Raw genomic sequence first — 26,104 nt, 5'->3', positions numbered from 1 at the left:
CCAAACAAATACAGTATTGACAAATTTGTAAAGAAGTTCAGAATCAGCTTTATTGGCCAGGTATGTTTAACACACTTGGTAGACCGTGCTCTCTTTGTTCGATGTAAACAACAAATATGAATAATTAAGTGCAAATATAAACAAGTACTTAAATAACTAATACTCTTTGTGGTCACTGTCATCTCCACAGCGTTGAGCGGGTTCAGCTTCAAAGAGTTTAACAGAAGGGTCCCCTGAAGTGCAGTCATTGGAGGGAGAAGAGCAGTGGGGTAAGAACACACCCCTAGGTTTAAACTATTTTACTGTCATCCTAAGTATGTCAAATAAACATGAACTTTAACACAACATACAGTACAGGCCAAAAGTTTGGACACACCTTCTCATTCAATGCGTTGTCTTTATTTTCATGACTATTTACATTGTAGATTGTCACTGAAGGCATCGAAACTATGAATGAACACATGTGGAGTTATGTACTTACCAAAAAAAAGGTGAAATAACTGAAAACATGATTTATATTCTAGTTTCTTCATAATAGCCACCCTTTGCTCTGATTACTGATTTGTCCACTCTTGGCATTCTCTTGATGAGCTTCAAGAGGTAGTCACCTGAAATGGTTTTCACTTCACAGGTGTGCTTGAAGCTCATTGAGAGAATGCCACGAGTGTGAACATCAGTAATCAGAGCAACATGTGGCTATTTTGAGGAAACTAGAATACAAAACATGTTTTTAGTTATTTCACCTTTTTTTGTTAAGTACATAACTCCACATGTGTTCATACATAGTTTTGATGCCTTCAGTGACAATCTACAATGTAAATAGTCATGAAAATAAAGAAAACACATTGAATGAGAAGGTGAGTCCAAACTTTTTGCCTGTACTGTATGTACATTATATTTACCTTTCTTCTGTCTTGGGTTCATACACTACAACTGTTTGAAACACAAAATTGTAAATGTTGAGTTTGTCTACATCTGCTGGCTGTTATTATTATAACAATAGTTAGCACTGCTACGTAACAGCCCACTCGTGTGGTCAAACACAGTACTGCACCCAACATACATTTTGTTGAAAGAGTTTTTTGTGCGCGGCAAACTCAAATACGAACAGAATCGATAGAATATATGATTGTAACGCAAATTAAATAATCCGAAACGATACCACTAAAATATTTATACTACTGTACCTAATTATTTGACTGATTAATTTTCCGACCAAAATAATTTGCTATGCAGAGAACAGAATAAAACACAGAATTAAATGAATAAAAAGTTCCTTAAATACATATTTAAATATATTTATTGTAAAATGTATGAACATGTTATGATATAAAATATGCACAAAATATATAATTATAATTTACAATTCAAAATTATAATATTTTACCAAAAATATAGCTGATTAAAATTGCAATTATTTATTGGATCTAATTATCATTTATCAAAATAAAATTTCATCCATCCATTTTCTACCGCTTGTCCCTTACGGGATTTTTATTTAAAAATTGTTTGCTAAAAACCCCCCAAAACCTTTTATAACCAAAAGTCTGAGTGCAGTAGTTCGACCATTGTAGTAGCAGTAGAATGTATTTATTTTGTACATGTATATATTTATTGTATAGTGCCACATAAAAAAAATCATATGTGTGTAAGTGTTGCACTATTATAATACATTAGAAAAATGTTGGATAAGTGGAGAATACTTTTTAGAATAATAATAATAATCATAATCTGACCGAATTCGACTCTTGGGATTTGAATGATTTTGTAATTATTTCAATGGACAAACCTAAATTGAAGGTAATGTAATAGTGATACAAAACCGCAAGAGGCCGCCATTGTGTCAAACATCGGACTTAAATGAGTTGGAATGACAGCAAGAGTTGGTTTTTCCTTAAAACATTTGTCAATTTTGAAAATAAACCATATTACACGTCCAGGTTTTCACAAATGTCATATGACAATGTAAATTAGAATGTGAGATTTTTACAGACAAACCGATATTTCCCTTGAAACAAGTCACAATCATTACTACAAAACGTTGTCCCAGTCTAACAATATGCTTTACTTTATCCCTGACAACATTTTTAATGTGCCTCAGAGCAGAAACAAAACCCACAGTTGTCTCAAAAGCAACAGCTCACCTCATAAAATCTTTAAAAACAAGGTCACAAATATGGACCACATTATTTCTGTAAGGTGAACAAATGCTGTACTTCCCTACAAATTATCTCCCGACTGTCTCTTAAATCTACTATCTGCAAAAGTCGCTGGTTATTTATAGTTGTCCTCCAATTCAACAGCATTATCAGATGATAACATGGATTTGTAAGCGGGCTGTAAAGCACGGCAATTTATTGCTGCGTGTCACAAAGTCACAAACACCTTGGTCGGTCAATTCTGCTCCTGGAAAACACCATGAAATCCTGGATTGTCCACAAACGCAATAAATTGTCTCTTCACTATTGACTATGGAGGAATAAAAAGATGCTGGGATCTCCTGCAGATTTATATACACATAAATATAATGTGTATATTAACCCCAAAACAGTCAGGTGGAAGAGTTAGGACACCCCAGATTGTTGCATGTTCAAAATAGACTACATCGTTGCTATATTCGAATGTCTAACATTGACATTTACTCAAAATTCTTTGGTAGACATGCGATCATTTGACAAATAATCAATGACCAATGGAGAATGGATTGCAAGGTTGATGTTTTGGTGTATGGCGGTCATGTTTTTCAACCAATCTTGCTCAAATTGTCACACTAAACCTTTGACATTAGTTACCCCAAGCATAGGATAGGATAGGATAGGATAGGATAGGATAGGATAGACCAGGGGTAGGGAACCTATGGCTCTCGAGCCAGATTTGGCTCTTTTGATGACTGCATCTGGCTCTCAGATAAATCTTAGCTGACATTGCTTAACACGATAAGTAATGAATAATTCCGCTGGTAATCACAATGTTAAAAATAACGTTCAAAATATAAAACATTCTCATGCATTTTAAACCATCCATCCGTTTTCTACCACACCTGTTCAAGAAGTCGCAAATATGGTAAGAAGTATTTTATTTATTATTGGTTAGCGTCAGAATAACAATGTTATTAAAAAGAATAAGACACTTATTATACTCTAAAAATGTTGGTCTTCCTTAAAAATGCACGCGATTAGTTGTATTCAGTGTTAAAAAAATATGATCAATCAATCAATCAATCAATGTTTATTTATATAGCCCTAAATCACAAAAGTCTCAAAGGGCTGCACAAGCCACAACGACATCCTCGGTACAGAGCCCACATAAGGGACGTCGATGTGAATGACTATGAGAAACCTTGGAGAGGACCGCATATGTGGGTAACCCCCCCTCTAAGTACAGTCCTTAGTGGATCTAACATAATAGTGAGAGTCCAGTCCATAGTGGGGCCAGCAGGAGACCATCCCGAGCGGAGACGGGTCAGCAGCGCAGAGATGTCCCCAACCAATGCACAGGCGAGCGGTCCACCCCGGGTCCCAACTCTGGACAGCCAGCACTTCATCCATGGTCACCGGAACCGGAATAACCCATATTTGGCTTTCATGGCTCTCTCAGCCAAAATGGTTCCCGACCCCTGGGATAGACGTTATTGATCCCACAATGGGGGAATTACTGTATGTGGTTGGCAACCATCCATAAAAAATAAGGTTAACGTCAAAGTTAACGTAACACTAACACGTTAACTATAAGTTTGTTTTTTAATGCTCGATTAACGCGGACGCGTCCTGACTCCTTTTTGACTATCTCAGATATCTCTGGAAATCTCAGATCCAAAACCTTGGAAAGTTGTTCTCCCGACGAGACTATTACCTTCAATCGCCATGAGATGACATCATTGGCTCGCACTTGCCCCTTGTAGAGGGTAGGAGCTTCACGTCCGTATTTACATGACAGTTGAGTGCATTGATGACATAAAATGTCGATTGTTAGACTAACTGCTTGAGTACGATGGAATAAAAGCTCAGAAGAAAAGAAAGACGGGAAGCAGGACGTCTAGAGTCATTTTTTTATCGGAGACTTTCACGTCGTCAAAACACGTCAAGACACCTCTTCTCATAATTAACACAATATGATCATGCTTTCCCAAATATGTTTTGTAATGTAATCTGTGATATTTCTACCTAAATAATTTGTTTCTGTCAGATTTAAATAAAGTGTATCTTCTTTTATAACCTGTTTTGATTGATAGCCCACTTTTACAGAATGTTTAACATGCGGAATATAACATGCTGGTAAAGAATAGAGAAGGTTAAAACATTGTCATGCAGAGAAATTAATACCATTAACTTGGACAACATGTAATGTACAGAATATCATAAGCATTTATTCAGGTAGAAATATCTCAGATTACATTAACAAACATATTTGACAATCAAAGCATGATCGTAACGATCCACAGTTTGTGTTATTAATGTGTGAAACTGCTATCTAAACATGGAAGTGTGGCTCCTCTCCTCTGAATGCAAGTGCTCCTACAGCAAAATACAAAATCTGGCAAGACCCCAACGCACTGCAGGTGTTTGTTTTTTTAAATTGTCATTAAAAACGTGTTTATGTCCTTTTTGTGTTGAGCTGTTTAAAAAAGTATAATGTTTAATAAACATTTAATTAAAGCAAACTAATTGTCCAGTTACGGTAATAAAAGCTTGAAAACTATCTGTCTAGGGTACACTTATTAGGATGAAAAATTATATTTATCTGCGATAAATCACATAGGACATAAAAAACATTAAGGAGCACAGAGCTGATGCAACCAGCTGACACTTCAGTGGCGCCATTTCTACATACAGAAACAAACGTAAAACACAACGTAAAAACTAAACTGAACAATATATGATAAACAATACATATTGCGCACACATATTGCACCATGCATAGACATCTGGTAAGTATTTTTGGATTGTTTTTGAGCAATAGTTACTTAATGTTTGAATTGAAATGTAGTAAGTTGAATGACTCAAATCAAATGAGGCGTTAACTTTGATTCAGGACCAAAAATGTCAGGTGTCATTCCGAGTCAACACACTACATGAATGGGGCTCTCCTTTTTTATTTACGGTTTTAGTTAAAAGAGAACCTTTTGCCATTTGCCTTGACCAGATGGCCCACAACGACAGCTGTATAAGGAGCAAGAACGAGATAACAGCTGAGACAACGAGCCAACCATCTTTTAACAAATAGCCACAAAGAGAAGGATGCAAATAAAACCAGAACACAAGTGAAAAATTGTTATTAATAGGTTGTGTTTTGTGCTAGAAGTTTGGAGGCCATTTGTTTGGAGTAGCTACAGTTACACGTGATGTTAGATGGAGAAGAAGAGGTACTTCTGAACACTTTTATGTGTTTATTCCACCAGAGGCTATGCTGCGAATGAGGAAAGCATGATTCTAAGTGAATAATACGAATATAAAAATACCATATTTTTGATTCTCCTACTGGAAGCTCTGAGGCCGTTAGCTGTATTTTGGTTGACTACTCAAAGGGTACTAAAATAAACAAAACAACTTTCACTTAATACATATTCTAAGATGCTGTATTCAGTATTTTATTTCAGCCAGAAGATATCAGAATCAGAAATACTTTAATAATTTTCAGCACAATCCCATTCAAGATCAGACAAACATTACAGGGAGACAGAACATAATCGCTAACAGGTCTGCCAACTTCTGGCGCCCTTTACAAAAAAGTTGAGAAACAGGTCTAAGCCTGGGCCCCTGGAGAGAAAAAAACCTCATAGCCATAGCACACATAAACATGTGTGTAAGAGGGAAACATCAAAGAAAATAAGGACATTAAAGACATTAAAATAGCAGAGCTGTTGCAACCAGCCACTTCTACACACAGCCACAAAAGTAAAACAGAACAAAAAAAACCAAAAACATATACACTGTGGTGGCCTCTGCGGTGTTCCATGGCCAGTGACAAGAGCAGACCCAACAAAGCAACCAAGTGAGCCGACTCCACCCTCGGCCGCCCACCAACTCTCGGCCAGTGTCCAGTCCGCATGGATGAGCGAGGATACGTCCAAGGAGACCGACGTGTCCGATACCTGCTCATTCAGCCTTCACTGAGCAGCTGAGAAGCACGAGGGGGAAAACAGGTAGTTGAAACAATACTCAAATTTTGCAACACTCAGGTAATCCTTTTTTTTTTTTTTAAATGACTTAATGTTACACTTATTGATATCGACACAAGCCTGAATTTAATAGGTTAAAAGTCTATTTCGTAGCATAATGTTGCTTTATGTTTCTCTACAGCAGGTGTGTTCAAAGCGCAAAGAGGTATGATGAAACGAGATAATGTTGCAACCTGCACAAAACTGCCATATACGTAGATACGTTTTTTTTTTGTTTTTTTTTACTTTAAAACGGTCATTGCTCAAAATAATGATAAGTGAAGTGAATTACATTTATATAGCGCTTTTTCTCAAGTGACTCAAAGCGCTTTACATTGTGAAACCCAATATCTAAGTTACATTCAAACCAGTGTGGGTGGCACTGGGAGCAGGTGGGTAAAGTGTCTTGCCCAAGGACACAACGGCAGTGACTAGGATGGCGGAAGCGGGGATCGAACCTGCAACCCTCAAGTTGCTGGCACGGCCGCTCTACCAACCGAGCTATACCGCCCCCCCTATATATAAAAACACTTGAATCAACGGATAGATCTGAAGTTGATCTAGAGCAGTGGTTCTCAATTTTTTATTCACCAAGTATCACCCCAGAAAACACTTGGCTCTCTAAGTACCACCATAATGACCAACATTAAAATACAGTAGCATAGTAGGTCTAAGTAATCATTAAAAACAAGGCAGATGTTTTATTTAACAAGTATATTTAACATTTTTGGCCACTGTGACATGAACCACAGTTTGAACAGTGACACTGTGTTTGAATACAGGAAAATTAAACACTACACTGAACTAATGAATCAAATGCAACTCATTGCCCATACAATATTTAATTAAGTGATTATTTGGCATACCACTAGATGGTGCCCGCGCACTAATCCTGGTACGCGTACCACATTTTGAGAATCACTGATCTAGAGATTTAGGTGATGAAAGTAAAAATAATATATATTGATAAGACTCATTTTTAACACTTTTATTAGTGGGGGACTTTAGTTTGATTTTTTTTTTCAAACCGTCGTTGTTTGAAAAAATTAAAATGAATCAAAATCAATGTTGTTATGAATACTTTTTCTTCATAAGGATCCAATTGCTTCACACCGAATATTTGAAACATTTTTGGGGGAAATAGTGTATGTTTTGTGTTTTTCCTATTAAATAAGGAAGAAGAGGGCATAACACATAAAAATGATAGATCTGAAGTTGATTCATAGATATTTAAGCATTGAAAGTTAAAAAAATATATATTAGTAAATGATTAATTTTAACACTTTATTGATTGAGACCCTTTTGGGTATTGGGGACTTTTAACATTCACCAAAATTGAGGGAAGGCCGAAGCCAGGTGTACAAAAGACTGTCTCTGTAACGCTTGTTTTCTTTTTGTGTCATTGGGTTGCTTGAGTGTAGTTCACTTTTACGACGCAGGAGGGGGCATTGAACGCATCATTACATCAGCAAGCTCTGAAAGTTACGGTGAACTTCGATGTCAATTGTTTAATTGGCAGTGTGCGTCAATACCAAGTGAGTTACTTTAAATACACTTTAATATCACTTGTTGGGTGCTTAAAACTGTATTGCAACTCATTTAGTCAGTTTAATTGTAGTCTAATGGCTGTTTGGCATCAGGTTCACAAGCTAACTGCTAGCTGAATATCATACCCTGATTGGGGCCTGTTTGTAGCATTGGACATGTTTGTTAGCCCCAATTGACAATTTAGAATTATTGTTGTGATGCTATTTACATTATATTAATCATAACATTACTTAGGGCTGGGATGTTCAAATTATGTGCATTTATGTAACTGTGTATACACAGCTAAGTGATGTATATTTAACAGCCCTGTTGCAGGCTTGTGCCTATATTTCATTGCATTGTGGTCACTCTAGTTGATTTATAACGATTGTATTTGTTTGTATAGGAAACCACACACACACAAACGAACAACTCATGCATGTCTTCAATATACAATTGAACCTGCAAATCTGGACTTGGACAATCTATTATTTCTCCTGCGCTCACCTGAACGAATAATTGCTGTCCTGACCCGACACCCTGAAGTGATTACTAATCCATATTAAACCAGTCATAGTCGTCACTACACCAGGGGTCTGCAACCCAAAATGTTGAAAGAGCCATATTGGACCACAAATACAAAAAAGTAATTGGTCTGCAGCCGCAAAAAAATATAAGACTTATATAGACTTAGACTTAGACTTCCTTTTTATTGTCATTCAAATTTGAACTTTACAGTACAGATATAAGTGTTATAATGACAACAACACATAATGTAAGTGGCTAATTAGCTATATTAGCCTACTATCAAAATGGCTATGTGTCGCAGGCTGAAGCAAATCTTCTTTGACAGAAATGTTGAAATGTAATATTTATTCTACACATTTTTACAACATTGGAAAACATTAGTAAAACTTCTCAAAGGGTGAGATAACTCCTGGAAATGACTAAAGGTATAGATGGCTGTATATAGGCTGTCTTCTTTTAATGGATTTATTACAATGTTTGCAAGCTGTGTGACATTTGCTGTGGTCTGGAACAACATGGCACACAAACAACTATCAGAAATGCAGCCAATATTACATACAGATAATGTGTCATGAATCATGGAAAAATAAACTGAATACAATGAGGACATAATTAAAGGAACTTAAATGATCTCATATATACCTACAAACGAGGCATAATGATGCAATATGTACATACAGCTAGCCTAAATAGCATGTTGGCATAGATTAGCTTGCACTGACCAAATATGCCTGATTAGGCATTAACATCAACAAAGTGCATTTGTGCATTCATGCACAGCATAAAACGTTTGGGGGACAAAATAAGACAAAGAAGGAGTGGCATAAAACACGTCTTTCTGTGGCAGCGTCAAAGAAAGTTATACATGTAAACAAACTGTTGAGTCACAGTCCACGCAACGGCGAGTTCAAGGGCTGCTGAAAATAGTAGGACAAAATGGCGCTTGCCAAATACTGTCATCAGTGAAGCATAAACACAAACATATTAAACAGTGGGCTTTCTAACAACTAGGAAGGTTTGTGTTGTGTTTGTCCTCCTACAGAAACTATATTACAACAAAAAACATATTTTTCACCCCATTTTTTTCCCATTTCCATACATTTTTAAAAAAGCTTCATGGAGCCACCAGGGCGGCGCTAAAGAGCCGCGGGTTGATGACCCCCGGCCTAAGTGTATTGGTTTTGAAAATGGAAACATTTCAAAATGGCCCCCGCATGCTTTCATTTTTCAGTGTGTGGTCCTCAGTGGAACAAGTTTGGACACCACTGGTCTGCAGATTAAAATGTTTCATCTACTAAAATATGCAGTCGCATGCAGTTATCTCAGTATTGTTGGGATTATGTTTAAAAATATATCAGTATATTGCTACCCTGCATGATGTGTTTGTACTGCACAAAGTCACAAGGTGTGTAGTTGGACCATCAATTAGACATACAGTCTTTAGAAATATGTATACGTCACCTCAGGAACAGAAGACTCCATGCTGCTCTCCGATAGCCGCCGTTCTTCTTAGCTTGGAACATTCCAACCATGTAGACTGTAAAGGCTGACGATGCACGTGCAGGGCGCTGGCAGTCCTCCTTTCACAGATTGCCCTCCGACCCCGAGGTGGCTTCCGCAGTGTTGACACGTGCACATTGCAGACAAGTGAAGTAGGAGACGACAACGTGTAATGAAGACTGGCGGCGGCGAGGGCTGACTTCAACTCTAAGGGCCTGATTTACTAAGATCCAAATAGGAAGGTTGCATATGACGTCACATCCGTCCACCATGGTCAAGCAGCTTGAGCGTAGCATCAAAACATGTGAGAGTGTAGAGTTTAATCAGAAAATGTCCTATTGCTGTTCTGTTCTTGGGTGTTCCAGTCGTTCAAGTAGAGAGATAAGAAAGAGTTTTCATAGAGTCCTGAAAGAAGTGGTTCATAAAGGTAATAAAGTCAGGAAAAATGTCCCTATTGTGGGATTAATAAATGTCTATCCTATCCTAATTTGTGTTTTTAGAATCTGATTATCTGGTTTGGCTGGTGACTCTTGAGAAAAATCAGCTGACAAGAAGGGAAAATCCTTGTGACGGCAAGCAGAGACAGCTGGCTGGAGGGAATAGACCGTACTGGGATAGTCATCGCTTAGCTGCCTATGTCTGTAGACTCGTGTGCTTCGCACCATACTGGAGACACAAGCCCTTGCTCAAAAAGTCTTAGAAAGAAAATACCCCCAGAGTCTATGATAAGATAACTCATCGGCTGATAACATTTAACGAATGGAGCTGAGTAACGGAAGCACAGGGCAAAGGAACACCACAGAAATTGTCAGAGAAACAAGCTGCGCTGTAGCCTGGGAGGATTCTGTGGATGAAGCATACAAGCGAAAAGACCTGCCCTATGCCGAGTCAACTGCTGAAGCACAGCGTTGACCAGTGGAGGTTGGATGTGGAGCAGGGAGCGAACAGGTTCAATCCGACCCGTGAGATGAGTTTGCTCAGTGTAAAATTGAGAAGCATTTTTAAATGAAAGAAACTGCTGTTCCAAATGAGTCCACTGAATGTTGCAATAGCAATTTTGTTAGGCAAGCAAATAGTTTATACCGGGGCGAGCAAGTATATCAAGCAAGAGGTACACGGTTGAGTATTAAACTCTGAGACTGGTTTACTAGGATATTGACCACGTTGGGGTTCTGGTCAGAGAACACACGGTCATCAGTTGGACTGGTCAAGCTTTAATGGTGCCTATTTGAGTATACACAGCGGTACTTTGGGTTAGGTTAGTATCTGTAATACACAAGTAAAATACTAATTAAACAACAATCTGTGTCTTATGCCTATAGATATGTTTAAAGTATATATGTACTAGAGAAACAATATAAAGATCAGAAAACATACATGCATAGTCTAAATGAGTCTTATACAATCATCAATATTCTCACATCGTCAAAGACGGTTGAGTATTAAACTCTGAGACTGGTTTACTAGGATATTGACCACGTTGGGGTTCTGGTCAGAGAACACACGGTCATCAGTTGGACTGGTCAAGCTTTAATGGTGCATATTTGAGTATACACAGCGGTACTTTGGGTTAGGTTAGTATCTGTAATACACAAGTAAAATACTAATTAAACAACAATCTGTGTCTTATGCCTATAGATATGTTTAAAGTATATATGTACTAGAGAAACGATATAAAGATCAGAAAACATACATGCATAGTCTAAATGAGTCTTATACAATCATCAATATTCTCACATCGTCAAAGACTACAGCATCGACTGAACGTAGCAGAGAGAACAATGTACCACACATTAACACAAGTCAAAAATGAAGCGGAAGTGACACTTGTAGGAAGGAAGCGGAAGTGACACTGTCAAGAAATTCTTCAAAATAAAAGTCTCTGGAAACGTATATAAACATGGAGAATTCTTAACATACACGGTAAAGCGGGGTTGGACTCCTCCCCCTCGACCCAACGGAAAAAAAAATAAACAATTGGTAATCCCACTTAAAATGCTGCATTGCACAGCTTTTATTTGTCTATCAATACAAAGTGATGCCTCCAAGGAGGGAGTAACTCAACCCTCCTGAATAGTTTCTACCTCAGTGTGTATGGTTAGCACAGGATTAATATGTGGAAATGACAAATGAGGTAGTTGATACATTGATTACTTTTTATTTATCAATCAATCAAATCAAAGTTTATTTATATAGCTCTTAATCACAAGTGTCTCAAAGGGCTGCACAAGCCACAATGACATCCTCGGCTCAGATCCCACATCGAGGCAAGATAAAACTCAACCCAATGGGAACAACGAGAAACCTTGGAGGGGACCGCAGATGTGGGGACCTGCCCCCTGGGTGACCAGTGCAATGGATCTAGTTAATAGTGTGAGAGTCCAGTCCATAGTGGGGCCAGCAGGAGATAATCTTGAATGGGGACAAGTCACCAGTGGTCACCTGAAAACCTCTCCACGCAGGAGAGAGGGGCAGAGCAGAAAAGAGACGGCAGATCAACTGGTCTGAAAGGGGGGTCTATTTAAAGTTCTAGAGAATAAAAATTTGTTTTAAGATGGGACTTAAATACTTCTACTGAGGTAGCATCTCTGTTACCGGGAGGGCATTCCAGAGTACTGGAGTCCGAATAGAAAACACTCTATAGCTCGCAGACTTTTTTTGGGCTCTGGGAATCATTAATAAGCCGGAGTTCTTAGAACGCAGATTTCTTGCCGGGACATATGGTACAATACAATCAGCAAGATAGGATGGAGCTAGACTGTTTAGTATTTTATGCGTAAATAGTAAAACCTTAAAGTCGCATCTTGAGTGCACAGGAAGCCAGTGCAGGTGAGCCAGTATAGGCGTAATATGATCAAACTTTCTTGTTCTTGCCAAAAGTCTATGCTTTAATTAATTTTTTGTTCAACCCTAGATGGGCTGTGACTTAAAGTTTAATTGCTTTGGAGATGCACTGAGATTAAAATGGTAAATGGTAAATGGTTGTACTTGTATAGCGCTTTTCAAACTTTTTTTTTAAGGAACTCAAAGCGCTTTGACACTAATTCCACATTCACCTATTCACACACACATTAAGTCTAAGCATTGCGGTTTTCATGGTGTTTTTGAAACTGCACCAATTTTTTTCTCAGAATTTTCAACTAACTTGAAGTGTTTTGTCAAGAGTATTATATGTGATATGTACATTTTCAGAATGTGCTTTTTCTATTTTTGGACGAAAAAAAAAGAAAACAATCTGGAGTTGTCGTCAATCGATCAATCAATCAATTTTCGTTATTTAACCAGGTAAAGACTCATTGAGATTAAAATATCCTTTTCAAGAGCGACCTGACAAAGAGGGCGGCACAAACAAAGTTACAATAATAATTACAAGACAATACAACAGAACAACAGCAGTCATACCACAACAGGTCAAAAATAAGTTAAAACGATTAAATAATAATTCAATTTAAAAGCAAGTACATTGTCCAAGAGAACTGGTTTCTCGATCTTTTAAAATGGACTTAAACTCCCCCAAAGTGATCAATTCTGGTAGCCTCAGATTTTTCATTAGGCTGTAATGACTGGAGTCTCTACACACAAAGGGACACAGATAGGTGGGGACAAGTCCAAGAAGACATTTATATATAAAAACTATCCATCGAGAAAGTCTTCGGGCAGTTAAGATGGACAGTTTGCCTTTGCATACAAAGTGCAAAGTCATAGTTGCATGTTTAAGTTATTATGCCATGATTTTACCCATCTGGCCCACGTGGGAATAGATTTTCCTCCATGCGGGCCCTGAGCTAAAATCAATTTGACACACCTGATGTAGAGGGTTTGTGGCAGTTCAGGGGCCAGAGCCAGTGCAAAGCCATCAAGTGTGCGTCAAAGGCAGCAGAGAGAAGGCACCGATGACTGAATAAAGAGTAACGACTCCTGCTGGGCTGCAAAGGAACACGCCAGGAGGTTTGCGGTCAGCTTAGGTTTGACTCAGAGGGCAGGATACCCCTGCCATGCATAGTCCCCTTTACCTAAAATCAGTGCAACTCATGAACAATTGGGCATGCGACGCAGGCTCAGGACTAATCACCCTGCAGCTGGCCACCTCTGGTGAGAGTTTATAGTGTCAAAACATCCTATGAGCCAGAGGTACTGAGAAAGTGTCTTACATTTCACTGCCTAAAATCAACCTTCCCAGGACCTATTCACTTTTGTTCATGCTTGCACAAACGATAGCAGCTTCTTATGCCGTGTTCTCGAAGTCTGACTTACTCAGCTTGAAATGAGCTAAAATCGTGCCTATGAACTGCACTAAAATGTCTTGTGTCCATTTTGAATATTAAAGTTAAAGTACCACTGATAGTCACACACACACCAGGTGTGGTGAAATTACCCTATGCATTTGACCCATCCCCTTGTTCCACCCCCTGGGAGGTGAGGGGAGCAGTGAGAGAATATTTTTGGTGATTGAACCCCCCAATTCCAACCCTTGATGCTGAGTGCCAAGTAGGGAGGTAATGGGTCCCATTTTTATAGTCTTTGGTATGACTCGGCCGGGGTTTGAACTCACAACCTACCGACACTTTAACCACAAGGCCACTGAGCAGGTCGTTGGGTTAATCTTACGTGTTTCTCTGGCTTCCACTTATTAGCCATTATGTATTAGCCGTATGCTATTCATTTTAGCATCTACTCGGTAAAATGAAAAACACGTAAGATTTTTCGGACTATAAGTCACAGTTTTTTTCATAGTTTGGCCGGGGGTGCGACTTATACTCAGGAGCGACTTATGTGTGAAATTATTAACACATTACCGTAAAATATCAAATAATATTATTTAGCTCATTCACGTAAGAGACTAGACGAATAAGATTTCATGGGATTTAGCGATTAGGAGTGACAGATTGTTTGGTAAACGTATAGCATGTTCTATATGTTATAGTTATGACTGTTACGTTAACATACCAGGCACGTTCTCTGTTGGTTATTTATGCGTCATATAACGTACACTTATTCAGCCTGTTGTTCACTATTCTTTATTTATTTTAAATTGCCTTTCAAATGTCTATTCTTGGTGTTGGGTTTTATCAAATACATTTTCCCAAAAAATGCGACGTATACTCCAGTGCGACTTATATATGTTGTTTTCCTTCTTTATTATGCATTTTCGGCCAGTGCGACTTATACTCCGGAGCGACTTATACTCCGAAAAATACGTTAGGCGTATATGATTAATATTTAATTGTATTGTTCCTATTATTCGATCGAACCCAGGTTAAGAACCACTGCTCTAGTCTATGGTGATTTTCATACTCATCATATTTAACACAGCTAAATACTATTTACTTTTGTAACATTAATATGTGTATGTACTGTAATTATTAATTGATAACCTTTGGTAATATTATGCATACTGTAGGTGTTTTCTGAGGTGGTGAAGAACATTTGAGAACCATTGCTCTAGACCGGGGGTCGGCAACGCGCGGCTTTCGAGCCACAAGCGGCTCCTTCGCCGCCCTAGTGGCTCCCTGGAGCTTTTTCAAAAATGTATGAAAATGTAAAAAGATGAGGAAAGAAAAATATATTTTTGTTTTAATATGGTTTCTGTAGGAGGACCCACATGACACTTCCTATATGTTAGAAATCCCACTGTTTACATTGAGTTCAAACCCCGGCCGAGTCATACCAAAGACTATAAAAATGGGACCCATTACCTCCCTGCTTGGCACTCAGCATCAAGGGTTGGAATTGGGGGTTAAATCACCAAAATGATTCCCGGGCGCGGCCACCGCTGCTGCTCACTGCTGCTGCTCACTGCTCCCTTCACCTCCCGGGGGGTGAGGGTGATGGGTCAAATGCAGAGGATAATCTCACCACACCTAGTGTGTGTGTGACTATCAGTGGTACTTTAACTTCACACATGCTTCACTGATTAGAGTATTTGGCGCGCGCCATTTTGTCCTAATTTCGGAAGTCCTTGAACGCACCGTAGTTTTTTTACATGTACAACTTTCCTTGATGCTGCCACAGAAAGACGTGTTTTATGCCACTCCTTTGTCTCTATTTGTCCATCAAACGTTTTATGCTGTGCGTGAATCCACAACGGTGAGCTTTGTTGATGTTGTTGACTTGTGTGGAGTGCTAATCAGACACATTTTTGGTCAGTGCATGACTGCAAGCTAATCGATGCTAACATGCTATTTATGCTAACTGTATGTACATAATGTATCATTATGCCTCGTATTTTAGATATATTTGAGGTCATTTTATTTGTAGTTTCAGTTTTCTTTCAACTTTGGCCATTCTAAGCCAGTAATTGCCAGGAGTTATCAGACCCTCTGAAAAGCCTCCGTTTTAGTAATGTTTTTACAATGTTGTAAAAATGTGTAGAATAAATATTACATTTCAACATTTCTGTCAACGAAGATTTGCATCAGCCTGCGACACATAGTCATTTTGATAGTAGTCTAATATAGCTAATACAGACACTTAAATCATGTGTTGCCTTCATTATAACACTTATATAAGGCATTCTCATTGCCTCTCTTCAACAAATGGACAAAGTTTTTCGGTAAGTAGAATCACAGCTGACCCGGACATTGGAAAGTTTTCTTGCCGTCTGAGAAGTGTTGTATCCCAAATAGCTGCAATTGTCTGTACAGGTAGAAGAAGGAGAAACACAGGCATGTCTGGATGACTCGCCTCCATCTTTCCAGTGGTTAGCTCCGAGTTACGAAACCGCTTAATTATGAAGCTGGCTATAGTGCGTTTTTTCTCACGTCACTTCCTGTGTGGGGCGCAGCCTTTCACTTCCGCTCCGAACTCAGTTTGTAAACGATCAATGAGTCCATGCAAAGCGAAGAGTAAAAAATTGTCCGAGGAGGGGGACATTAAACACTGGTTTAGTGTGACTGAAACGGGGCTTAGGCTAAATAATTATTCGTTTAAGGGGTTATCCTGCTTAGTGTAGACATAGCCTTGGCCTGAATATTCCACCCCACCCCCCAGTGTCTACCTGTTTCTAACCTTTTTTGCAAGGGGTGATCCTGTTCTGTCTCCCTGTAATGTTTGTCTGCTCTTGAATGGGATTGTGTTGAAAATCTTAATTTCCCCTCTGGGATTATTTAAAGTATTTCTGATTCTGATTTGTCATTTTTGCCAACTAACCTTGTTCTCCCCTGCTTCGAATAGCGACACAGTTACTTTTTATTGTTTATTAGAGCTCAGGAATATCAGTCTAAAACTTTAATCTCAGTGTAAAATTCCTAGACCATGTTTCAGGACTGCACCCCTCCCTCCGGCCCACTCTTTTTTAGTGCACCTCTTTTCCCCCCTTAGCGTCTTACTCAGAGAGTGCTTTGCGTCTCCTCTTGAAAGTGCTTCAGGGTCTCCTTTGCGCTTCTCGTTTACAGTGGGGTGTGGGTGCCTCGAGTGCCACAGAGCTTTGAATAACACTGCGAAGGGGGGGGGGGGCAAAATAAAAGGAATACGCTACACGCCAGCGCCCAGTCTTCCAGCAGCAAAGAGAAGGCACAGGAATAAAAACCATGCCAGCTGAAGGTATGGAAATGTACTTAGAGGAATATACCATTTTGGGCTGTTGTTGGTGATGTCAGTTTTTTAAGTGACAGGAAATACAATTATTATCCTGAAAAAAACCATTTAAGTGGTTTGAGCTAATTTGATATGTTTTAACTCATTTTTTTTGAGAACGAGGGGGTCGCCGGTTGAAATTCATTATATTGATCTTCAATCTGGCACAAAATGCATTCATGTTTTTAATTATGTTTGGTTATCGTAAATTAGCATATGTTGTCTTTTTTTCACGTTAAATAGTTTACAGTGTATGCAGGCATATTACTGCAGTTTAAAAGAAAATTTGGGATCCAGTGGAGAAATTGGATGATTTAACTCGAAGCATTAATGGAAAGTCAGAGTATCGGTCAAAAGTTTAGACACACTTTCCCATTGCTATTGAAAGAGAAAGTGTCTGGGACTGTATGTAATGCAAAATGATTGTGCTTCACTGCCCTTATTTTATCTCCAATATAGCATCATACTGTATGATGCAACATGAAAAATATAGGTTTTAAATGAAAGGGACAAGCGGTACAAAATGGATGGATGGATTTGATATAGAGCCAGTAAATAACTACAAAGCCAGTCACTACAGTGTGACAATATTCAAGTCATTTCATGAAACTAAATGTGTTAGCAGCAGCATTAAACAATATTTATGTTGCACAATTAGATTTTTTTCTTTTTAAAGAATCTAAAGTTAAACAGTGATAATAATCCAATGGTAAAACATATACACTAAATATTAGGGCTGCAGCTGTTGATTATTTTAGTAGTTGAGTAAGCTCTTAATTAGTTTGTTCGATTATTCAAATATTCGGATAAAACACACTTTATAGCCTCAATGCGTGTTTTAGGGAAAATAGTTGAAAATAAACAACAATGATAATTAAATGCTGACGCATAATAACTTACATTTTAGGGATGCATCTGTTGAATAATCTAATAATTGAGTGATGATTAGTTTGATTCATTTGTTCGTTTATTCGAGTAAATGGATAAATCAAACATTACAGCCTTATTATGCATAGTTTAAGGAAACTATTTGAAAATAGACAATAATAATAATTCAATGCTAAAGCATATACCCTATATATTAGGGCCGTAGCTATCGGTTATTTTAGTAATCGAGTAATCAAATGATTAGTTTCTTTGATAAATCGAGTACATAAAACAGACTTTATAGCCTTAATGCATATTTTGAGAAACATTTTTAAAATAAACAACAATGATAATCGAATGCTAAACGTAATATTAGGGCTGCGCCTATTGATTATTTTAGTAATCAAGTGCCATAATTAGCAGCAAAAAAATTGAAATAAAGGAATTAATGAAGAAAAAAAGAACCAACTGAACCCTACATGAGCATACAGTATATACACTACATCAGACCTGGGCAAATTAAGGCCCGGGGGCCACATGTTAAGCTTTTGTATCTGGCCCGCCGGACATTTCCAAATATTTTTTTTAGATTTTTAAGATGGAAACTGTAGCTGCCATTATGATGTGCAGGGATGTTTTCTAATGACCGTAAGTCTTGAACTATACAAAGTATTTCAATGGTTGGAATCTGTGCTTTTGCATTATATACGAGTTGTGAAGTGAAGTGAAGTGAATTATATTTATATAGCGCTTTACATAGTGAAACTCAATATCTAAGTTACATTTAAACCAGTGTGGGTGGCACTGGGAGCAGGTGGGTAAAGCGTCTTGCCCGAGGACACAACGGCAGTGACTAGGATGGCGGAAGCGGGGATCGAACCTGGAACCCTCAAGTTGCTGGCACGGCCGCTCTACCAACCGAGCTATACCGCCAGTTACTATGGTAATCTAATTAGTTACTATAGTAATCTATGTCAAAGCAGCTCAGACGAGGCACCAAGCAGTGTGGGTGGGGAGCGTTTCCACAGAGTGTTTCCACAGTGGCCAGCCAGAAATGCGGGTGTCAGGGACAGACGTGGAAGGAGATTTTTACAACAGAGTTCTAAAGTTTAGTGATATATCAGATTGTTGGTGTTTTTTTTTTTTAGCCTTCACTGTGTTTGTTACATTTTTGTTGTGTTTCGCTTGATTGTAAACTATGTCGATCGAGAGGTGGTGTGACGTTCATATGTTGTCAATATTCAGTGTTTTGTCGTTCATAGTTAATATTGTAAATCCCACTGTGGAGGTTGCCCCCCAGTGGGTTCTCCAGATCACCAATCACCGACATGAGAGCCCAGGTTTCAGGGTTTGATGCTGGTTTATTTTCAGCGTTCTCCATTAGTTTGCTTTTCAGCACAAAGTCTATGCTGTCACTCTCGCTCCAAATCTCCTTCAGCTCCAACTCCCACCCCTCTCTCCTCCCGGCTTCTGCCTTTTAACAGAGCGACAGGTGATTAGATAACCAGGCCCAGGTGGACCATCCACGCACCTGTCGTTGATTTCGAAGCCGGCCCTGGCACACCCTGCTTTGCTGCAGGCCCGCGGGCCACGCCCCCCTCCACACCCACATTCTTTTTTTTTAATGTACATTCTGGGTGTCTCATTCAGTAAAAAAAAACCCAATTATATTCCCTTTTTTTAAGGCGCTCTGTCTTAACATTTTTAGCATTCAATCAGACATTATTGTGAGGTTTTGTATTAGTGTTCCTAAAAATGGATATACCGGCCCCCAGACACATCTTTTTTCTCTAAATTTGGCCCACCGATTCAAAATAATTGCCCAGGTCTGCCCTACATATTAGGGCTGCAAATTCAATGCACTTTCTAGCTGCAATGTGTGTTTTAGGGAAAATGGTTGAAAATGTTAATTTGATATTAAAACATGTACACTAAATAATAGAGATGCATCCATCGATTATTTTAGCAGTCGACTAGTTTGTTTAATCATTCGAGTAATTGGAAACTTTAAAGCCTCAATTCGTATCTTGGGGAAAATAGTTGAACAGTTGCCATAACCTTCATTCTCATTTGTGCATTATTAAACACATTTAAGAAAATCTGTCCGTATTTAAAGTTTTATCAATAACACTCATGAAACAGTTAATCAAAGCAACAGAATATACATTGAAGCTTTTTTCTAATCGAGTTATTCGATTAATCATTGCAGCTCTACTGAATGTTAGATGCTCATAAAGAGTTTTCGGTTGTCCTTCACCTGAGTGCAGCGCCTCACTTTGACCCAAACAGACTCCAAATCATTACGCTGACAGAAACCTAATATGAGAAATTGCCATGTGGGATGACTCCACTTTAACGGGCCAAGGTTGCAGTAACAATGTTGAGCACTTCAGATACCAAGCAAACCTCCTCCCGCGTCTAATCCCCACACATCCGCTCTGCTATAATTGGGAATATAATGGACTTTGCACATTGTTCCCCACTTAGTGTCCGACTATCAGCAACTGTGATGTAATCATTTAAAAAAACCAAAAAACATCTTAAAGACCGCGGCGTGCTTGCCCGTGAGGTTGAATTTAGCACTGCACTGCAACCAAGCCAAGTTCAGCTGCCAAGCTGCAAAAGGATGAGAGGCCACTGTTCGATTCCTCGCATGACACCAGTTGCTGTTTCGCATATGCGCCAAATGTAATGTTTAAAGAAAAGCTTAGTGAATTAGGATGAGAGCGGCGTCAAGTTAATCATCCATCAAAATGACTTTTTTTTTCCCTCCGCCCTTTTGCAGCCAGCTCCAGCCCTCAAGGCTCAGCCAAAAATAATCTGCGGTAACCCATGACCTTTTAGTCTTTTTTTTTCCCTCTTCCTCTTCATCCTACTTACGTTCGTAGAGTTTCACACATGCCAGCGTATTAGGTTTTACACTAACACTGGCAGCTCAGATAAATCAGAACATAAGCCATCACTCTCAGCTCCAGATCCACAAATAATCAGATCAAACGCGTGTGATGACACCTTTTAAATCCAACATTAAATAAAACAATATTAATACCTATATTCAAATATTAAACACATATTTGAAAAAAAAGGTATGGTTTTGCCTGCGTGAAAAAATGTGCCCCTCCTCGCCACATCTAATACAGCGTTGGCCGTGAATCTATATTTAGCTGATTTGGAAGATCATTTTAAGTGAAATTAATTTTCTCGCATTGAGTCCCCGCAATGTCAAATTGCATTAGCGCTGTCATTTGTTTCGTCCACACGAGCGTCGCCCACAGCCCAGCATGCAATTGGCCCTGCTTCAAAGTGAGGAATAGATAGAAATTCTATAGCTATTCAATAATTCAGGTCCAATTATGCGCAATATAGAATGAATATGTTCATTTATCAGACAGAATCCCGTACAATACATTTGATTTATTCGTAAATGATTGAAATAATGCCTGATTACCAGCAGTTAACACATTTTTGAGAGACAAATTTTTTTTAAACAATGTTGACTGCAAGATACGAGGAATTTGTGCTTCAAAATAGAAAAGAACATAGTTCAGCTAGCTTAGCGCTTTCAATTCAAGCCTCGTTTTCAGTCATTTGAAGCTTTCAAAATGGACTCATTTATTTAAAAATCCTACTACACATAAATGTTTGTTTAGTTTTTGCTCACAGGCCCTGCCTACCTGTGTTGCCAACTCAGCGAGAGAATTCCCCCCTTTTGTTTGTAGCAACAAAACTTTTCCCGGTGTAATACAAAGTCACAAAGTCTGCATGATTGCATTGTTGTTGATGGGGAAGGGATCTGTGGTTCCTACCTCTATGTCAGGGGTGTCAAATTCAATTTAGATGGGGGGGCCACATGGAGAAAAATCTACTCCTAAGTGGGCCGGACTGGTAAAATCACGGCACGATAACTTAAAAATAAAGACAACTTCAGATTGTTTTCTTTGTTTAAAAATAAAACAAGCACATTCTGAAAATGTACAAATCATAATGTTTTTATGTTGTTGTTTTTTACACTTGCAGTTAATAGTATTCTACCTTTATTTGTCGTTATTTATATTTTCTGAATAAATTATGTGATGATGTTCATCAATCAACTCATTGGTGTAGATTTTCAATCTATCAAGATAAAAAAATAATACCAAAATCAAATTACAGGATGTTATTTATGTAGTTTGCACTAACATCATGTGGTTTTTACATATGTAGCATCATCTACAAAGATACAAATAATTGCTATGGTGACATCTAGTGGACACATTTGGAACAGCGGTTTCTTTCGTTCCAAAATTTCGGCTCATTTTTATTCTTAGCAAACTCATCCCGCGGGCCGAATAAAACCTGTTCACGGGCCAGATCCGGCCCGCGGGCCGTATGTTTTGACACCCCTGCTCCACGTCAAGCGATGACGTGTCTGCTAATATATGTGAGATTGACACTATTTTGATCATATCTATTGACTCGCACACTTTGTAAGTCTTCAGAAGACATTCATCAGATATATATGATAATAGTTTCTATATAAAAGCAACTTGATTTTCCACTCTACTGGTACTTGAACAGCTCTTTGTTGATGGTGAGTGTGTGACGTGCAGTTCCCTGCCGAAACGCTAGGGGCGCTGTTTCAGTGAACAATCACAACTCCTGCTAAACCTATTAACTTGTTAACTTCCTTTGTCGGGGGCAAACAATATCAATTAAAGAGAGGGGAGTGTTAGTAGACACAAGTACTTTAAATTTAAATGTTGATCTGAAATCAGAGATAATGTTTTTGTTGTGTTGTATGCCAATTGTGCAAAATTCCTTACGTACTTTCCCCTTTTGAGAAGTTGTTCATGTAAACCCAACACACCTTTATAGCAGCTGTTGGATTTCCAAGCCAGCTAACATTAGGCTGTTGTGCTAACTCTTAATAGACGTGCATCCACACTGTTGCCACGGCAACAACCGAGATGCCAGTCCTCCTTTATTCGTCGCCAGATGGAGCCAGGTGACAGTTGCATGCATATCACAGGCTCTAATGTGTACAAATTGACGCATGCTGTTGCTGCGGGACAGCCAGGAGTCAAAAGGTAACGGCTGTCACACGCAGTAATCCGTGCGGGCAGTCTAAAATCACTAATGGCAGTCTAAAATCACTAACACACACAAAAAAAAAATATTCATAACCTGTCAAGGCAACCAGAAATAAGTCATGGTGCTAAATAAAGAGGGAACGTGTAGCAAAGATATTAAAGAGACCACCGGGACCCCAGATGGCAGAAATACATTAAGGTTTGCTATAATAATGAGATAATAATAAAAATAGTTCGAGTACAGTGGCACCTCGGTTTTCGTACGACCTGCTTATTGCGTGCTTTCGTTTTTGAAGAAAATTGTACACAAAAACATGTTGTTTTGTACACAGCCAAACATTGTGACTCTTTGCTTTATTTTTATTGAGTACAACTGCAAAATAAGCCAAAGAAAGTTGTGAGTGCCAGCACTTTTGATAAAGAAGGTGAGAAACACAACTGAATTTAAAAAAATCAATTAAATAAATCGTAGCAACATAGTCTCCTCTCCGTCTTTGCCATGAGGGGCCTACAAAAAAGTTGAAAGTGATGTTAAAGTTAAAAGTTAAAGAACCACTGATAGTCACACACACACTAAGTGTGGTGAAATTTCCCTCTGCATTTGACCCATCCCCTTGTTCCACCCCCTGGGAGGTGAGGGGAGCAGTGAGCAGCAGCGGTGGCCGCGCTCGGGAATAATTTTGGTGATTTAACACCCCAATTCCAACCCTTGATGCTGAGTGCCAAGCAGGGAGGTAATGGGTCCCATTTTTAGTCTTTGGTATGACTCGGCCGGGGTTTGAACTCACGACCTACTGACCTCAGGGCGGACACTCTAACCACAAGGCCACTGAGCAGGTTAAATTTTAAATGATCCATTGCATTCATCATTTATATGTATTTCACATTGTTTTCTGCATATACAATTATAGTTATCCATGTGTGTTTTCAGGGATGTAATATCAAAATATCAAAGTCAATATTGTCACAGTGTTAAAGGAAAACTTTTATATATATATATATATATATATATATATATATATATATATATATATATATATATATATATATATATATATATATATATATATATATATATATATATATATATTAGAAATGTCCGATAATGGCTTTTTTGCCGATATCCGATATTGTCCAACTCTTAATTACCAATTCCGATATCAACCGATACCAATATATACAGTCGTGGAATTAACACATTATTATGCCTAATTTTGTTGTGATGCCCCGCTGGATGCATTAAACAATGTAACAAGGTTTTCTAAAATAAATCAACTCAAGTTATGGAAAAAAATGCCAACATGGCACTGCCATATTTATTATTGAAGTCACAAAGTGCATAATTTTTTTAAACATGCCTCAAAACAGCAGCTTGGAATTTGGGACATGCTCTCCCTGAGAGAGCTTGAGGTGGGTGGGGTTATGGGGGGCGGGGTTGAGGTGGGGGGGGTAGGGGGTAGCTGGGTGTATATTGTAGCGTCCCGGAACAGTTAGGGCTGCAAGGGGTTCTGGGTATTTGTTCTGTTGTGTTTATGTTGTGTTACGGTGCGGATGATCTCCCGAAATGTGTTTGTCATTCTTGTTTGGTGTGGGTTCACAGTGTGGCGCATATTTGTAACAATGTTATAGTTGTTTGTACGCCACCCTCAGTGTGACCTGTATGGCTGTTGACTAAGTATGCATGGCATTCGCTTGTGTGTGTGAAAAGCCGTAGATATTATGTGACTGGGCCGGCACGCAAAGGAAGTGCCTTTAAGGTTTATTGGTGCTCTGTACTTCTCCCTACGTCCGTGTACACAGCGGCGTTTTAAAAAGTCATAAATTTTACTTTCTGAAACCGATACCGATAATTTCCGATATTACATTTTAAAGCATTTATCAGCCAATAATATCGGCAGTCCAATATTATCGGACATTTTTAATATATATATATATATATACATATATATATATATATATATATATGTATATATATATATATATACACTGTACATATATATATATAGTCGAGGTTTCTGTGGTTTATCCGTTTTTTTATAGAGCGGAATATACGTTAGGTCAGGAAAAAACACAGAGGCTATTTTATAATAAAATCCCCTGAAGAACAGGGAAACCTGCGTAATAGGCTTGTAGGGATGAAATAGCCTCTGTGTTTTTTCCTGACCTAACGTACATATAAAAACTTTACAGTTGAGTGTCTTTAAAATGACAATGTAAATATTCAGTGCAACAAGTGCAAAACTATGCTGTTCCTCTGCAGTGGACATTTTTTTATATCATTTTTGGAAATGCTGATTGTCAGAAAGTTAACTGACACTTTTACTTTTAATAATTACCTTACAAATTGATGTTTAGCTTCGCTGGCTTCAAATATCTTGTCCAGGTGATGGTTTATCAAGTATAGCTCCTTATATTACTTGTATTTGCGCTCCCACTGGACACTTTCCCTCCGTGGCGGTGCGCGGTGACCGGCTGGGAAAAGCTCAATATGATTGTGGCGCGCTTTACTTTGCAGTACACAGACTTTATTACCTTACCATGTTAGCAACATGACTCAACAAGTTATGGACAAATATTGATGAAATATCCGAAAAAGACAATTCCTTTTATCTTCTACAAACACCCTTCTCCCGAATGCTTCCAGTTTTTCCTCCTCTTTATGGCGCTCCAACCCCCCACCTGTGCAGGGGACTTTGGGAGATGTAGTTTATTTTTACACCAGCCAACGCAAAAGTGCCAGAAAAAGACTACACTCCCAAAGTTTCCGATTGATACAGTCACATGTCACGGCATTATTACGAGGACTTGGAAGCCGCAATAGACTTAGACTTGGACTTAGACAACCTTTAGTGATCCACAAGGGAAATTGTTCCACACAGTA

General features: G+C 38.6%; 1 protein-coding gene across 1 annotated transcript in view; it reads left to right on the top strand.

Moving 5' to 3' along the window:
- The first annotated feature begins 17,215 nt into the window (after positions 1 to 17,215).
- mybpc2b (myosin binding protein Cb) overlaps positions 17,216 to 26,104 on the top strand; it is a 65,652-nt gene continuing 56,763 nt past the window's right edge. Inside the window, exon 1 of the mRNA XM_062054880.1 lies at positions 17,216 to 17,254. Coding sequence (XP_061910864.1) covers positions 17,242 to 17,254 — 13 coding nt within the window. The 5' untranslated portion in view covers positions 17,216 to 17,241. The remainder of the gene's footprint in view (positions 17,255 to 26,104) is intronic.

Source organism: Entelurus aequoreus, linkage group LG08, assembly GCF_033978785.1.
Source record: "Entelurus aequoreus isolate RoL-2023_Sb linkage group LG08, RoL_Eaeq_v1.1, whole genome shotgun sequence".
Lineage (NCBI taxonomy): Eukaryota > Metazoa > Chordata > Actinopteri > Syngnathiformes > Syngnathidae > Entelurus > Entelurus aequoreus.
This window is presented reverse-complemented; position numbering and strand designations above follow the sequence as displayed.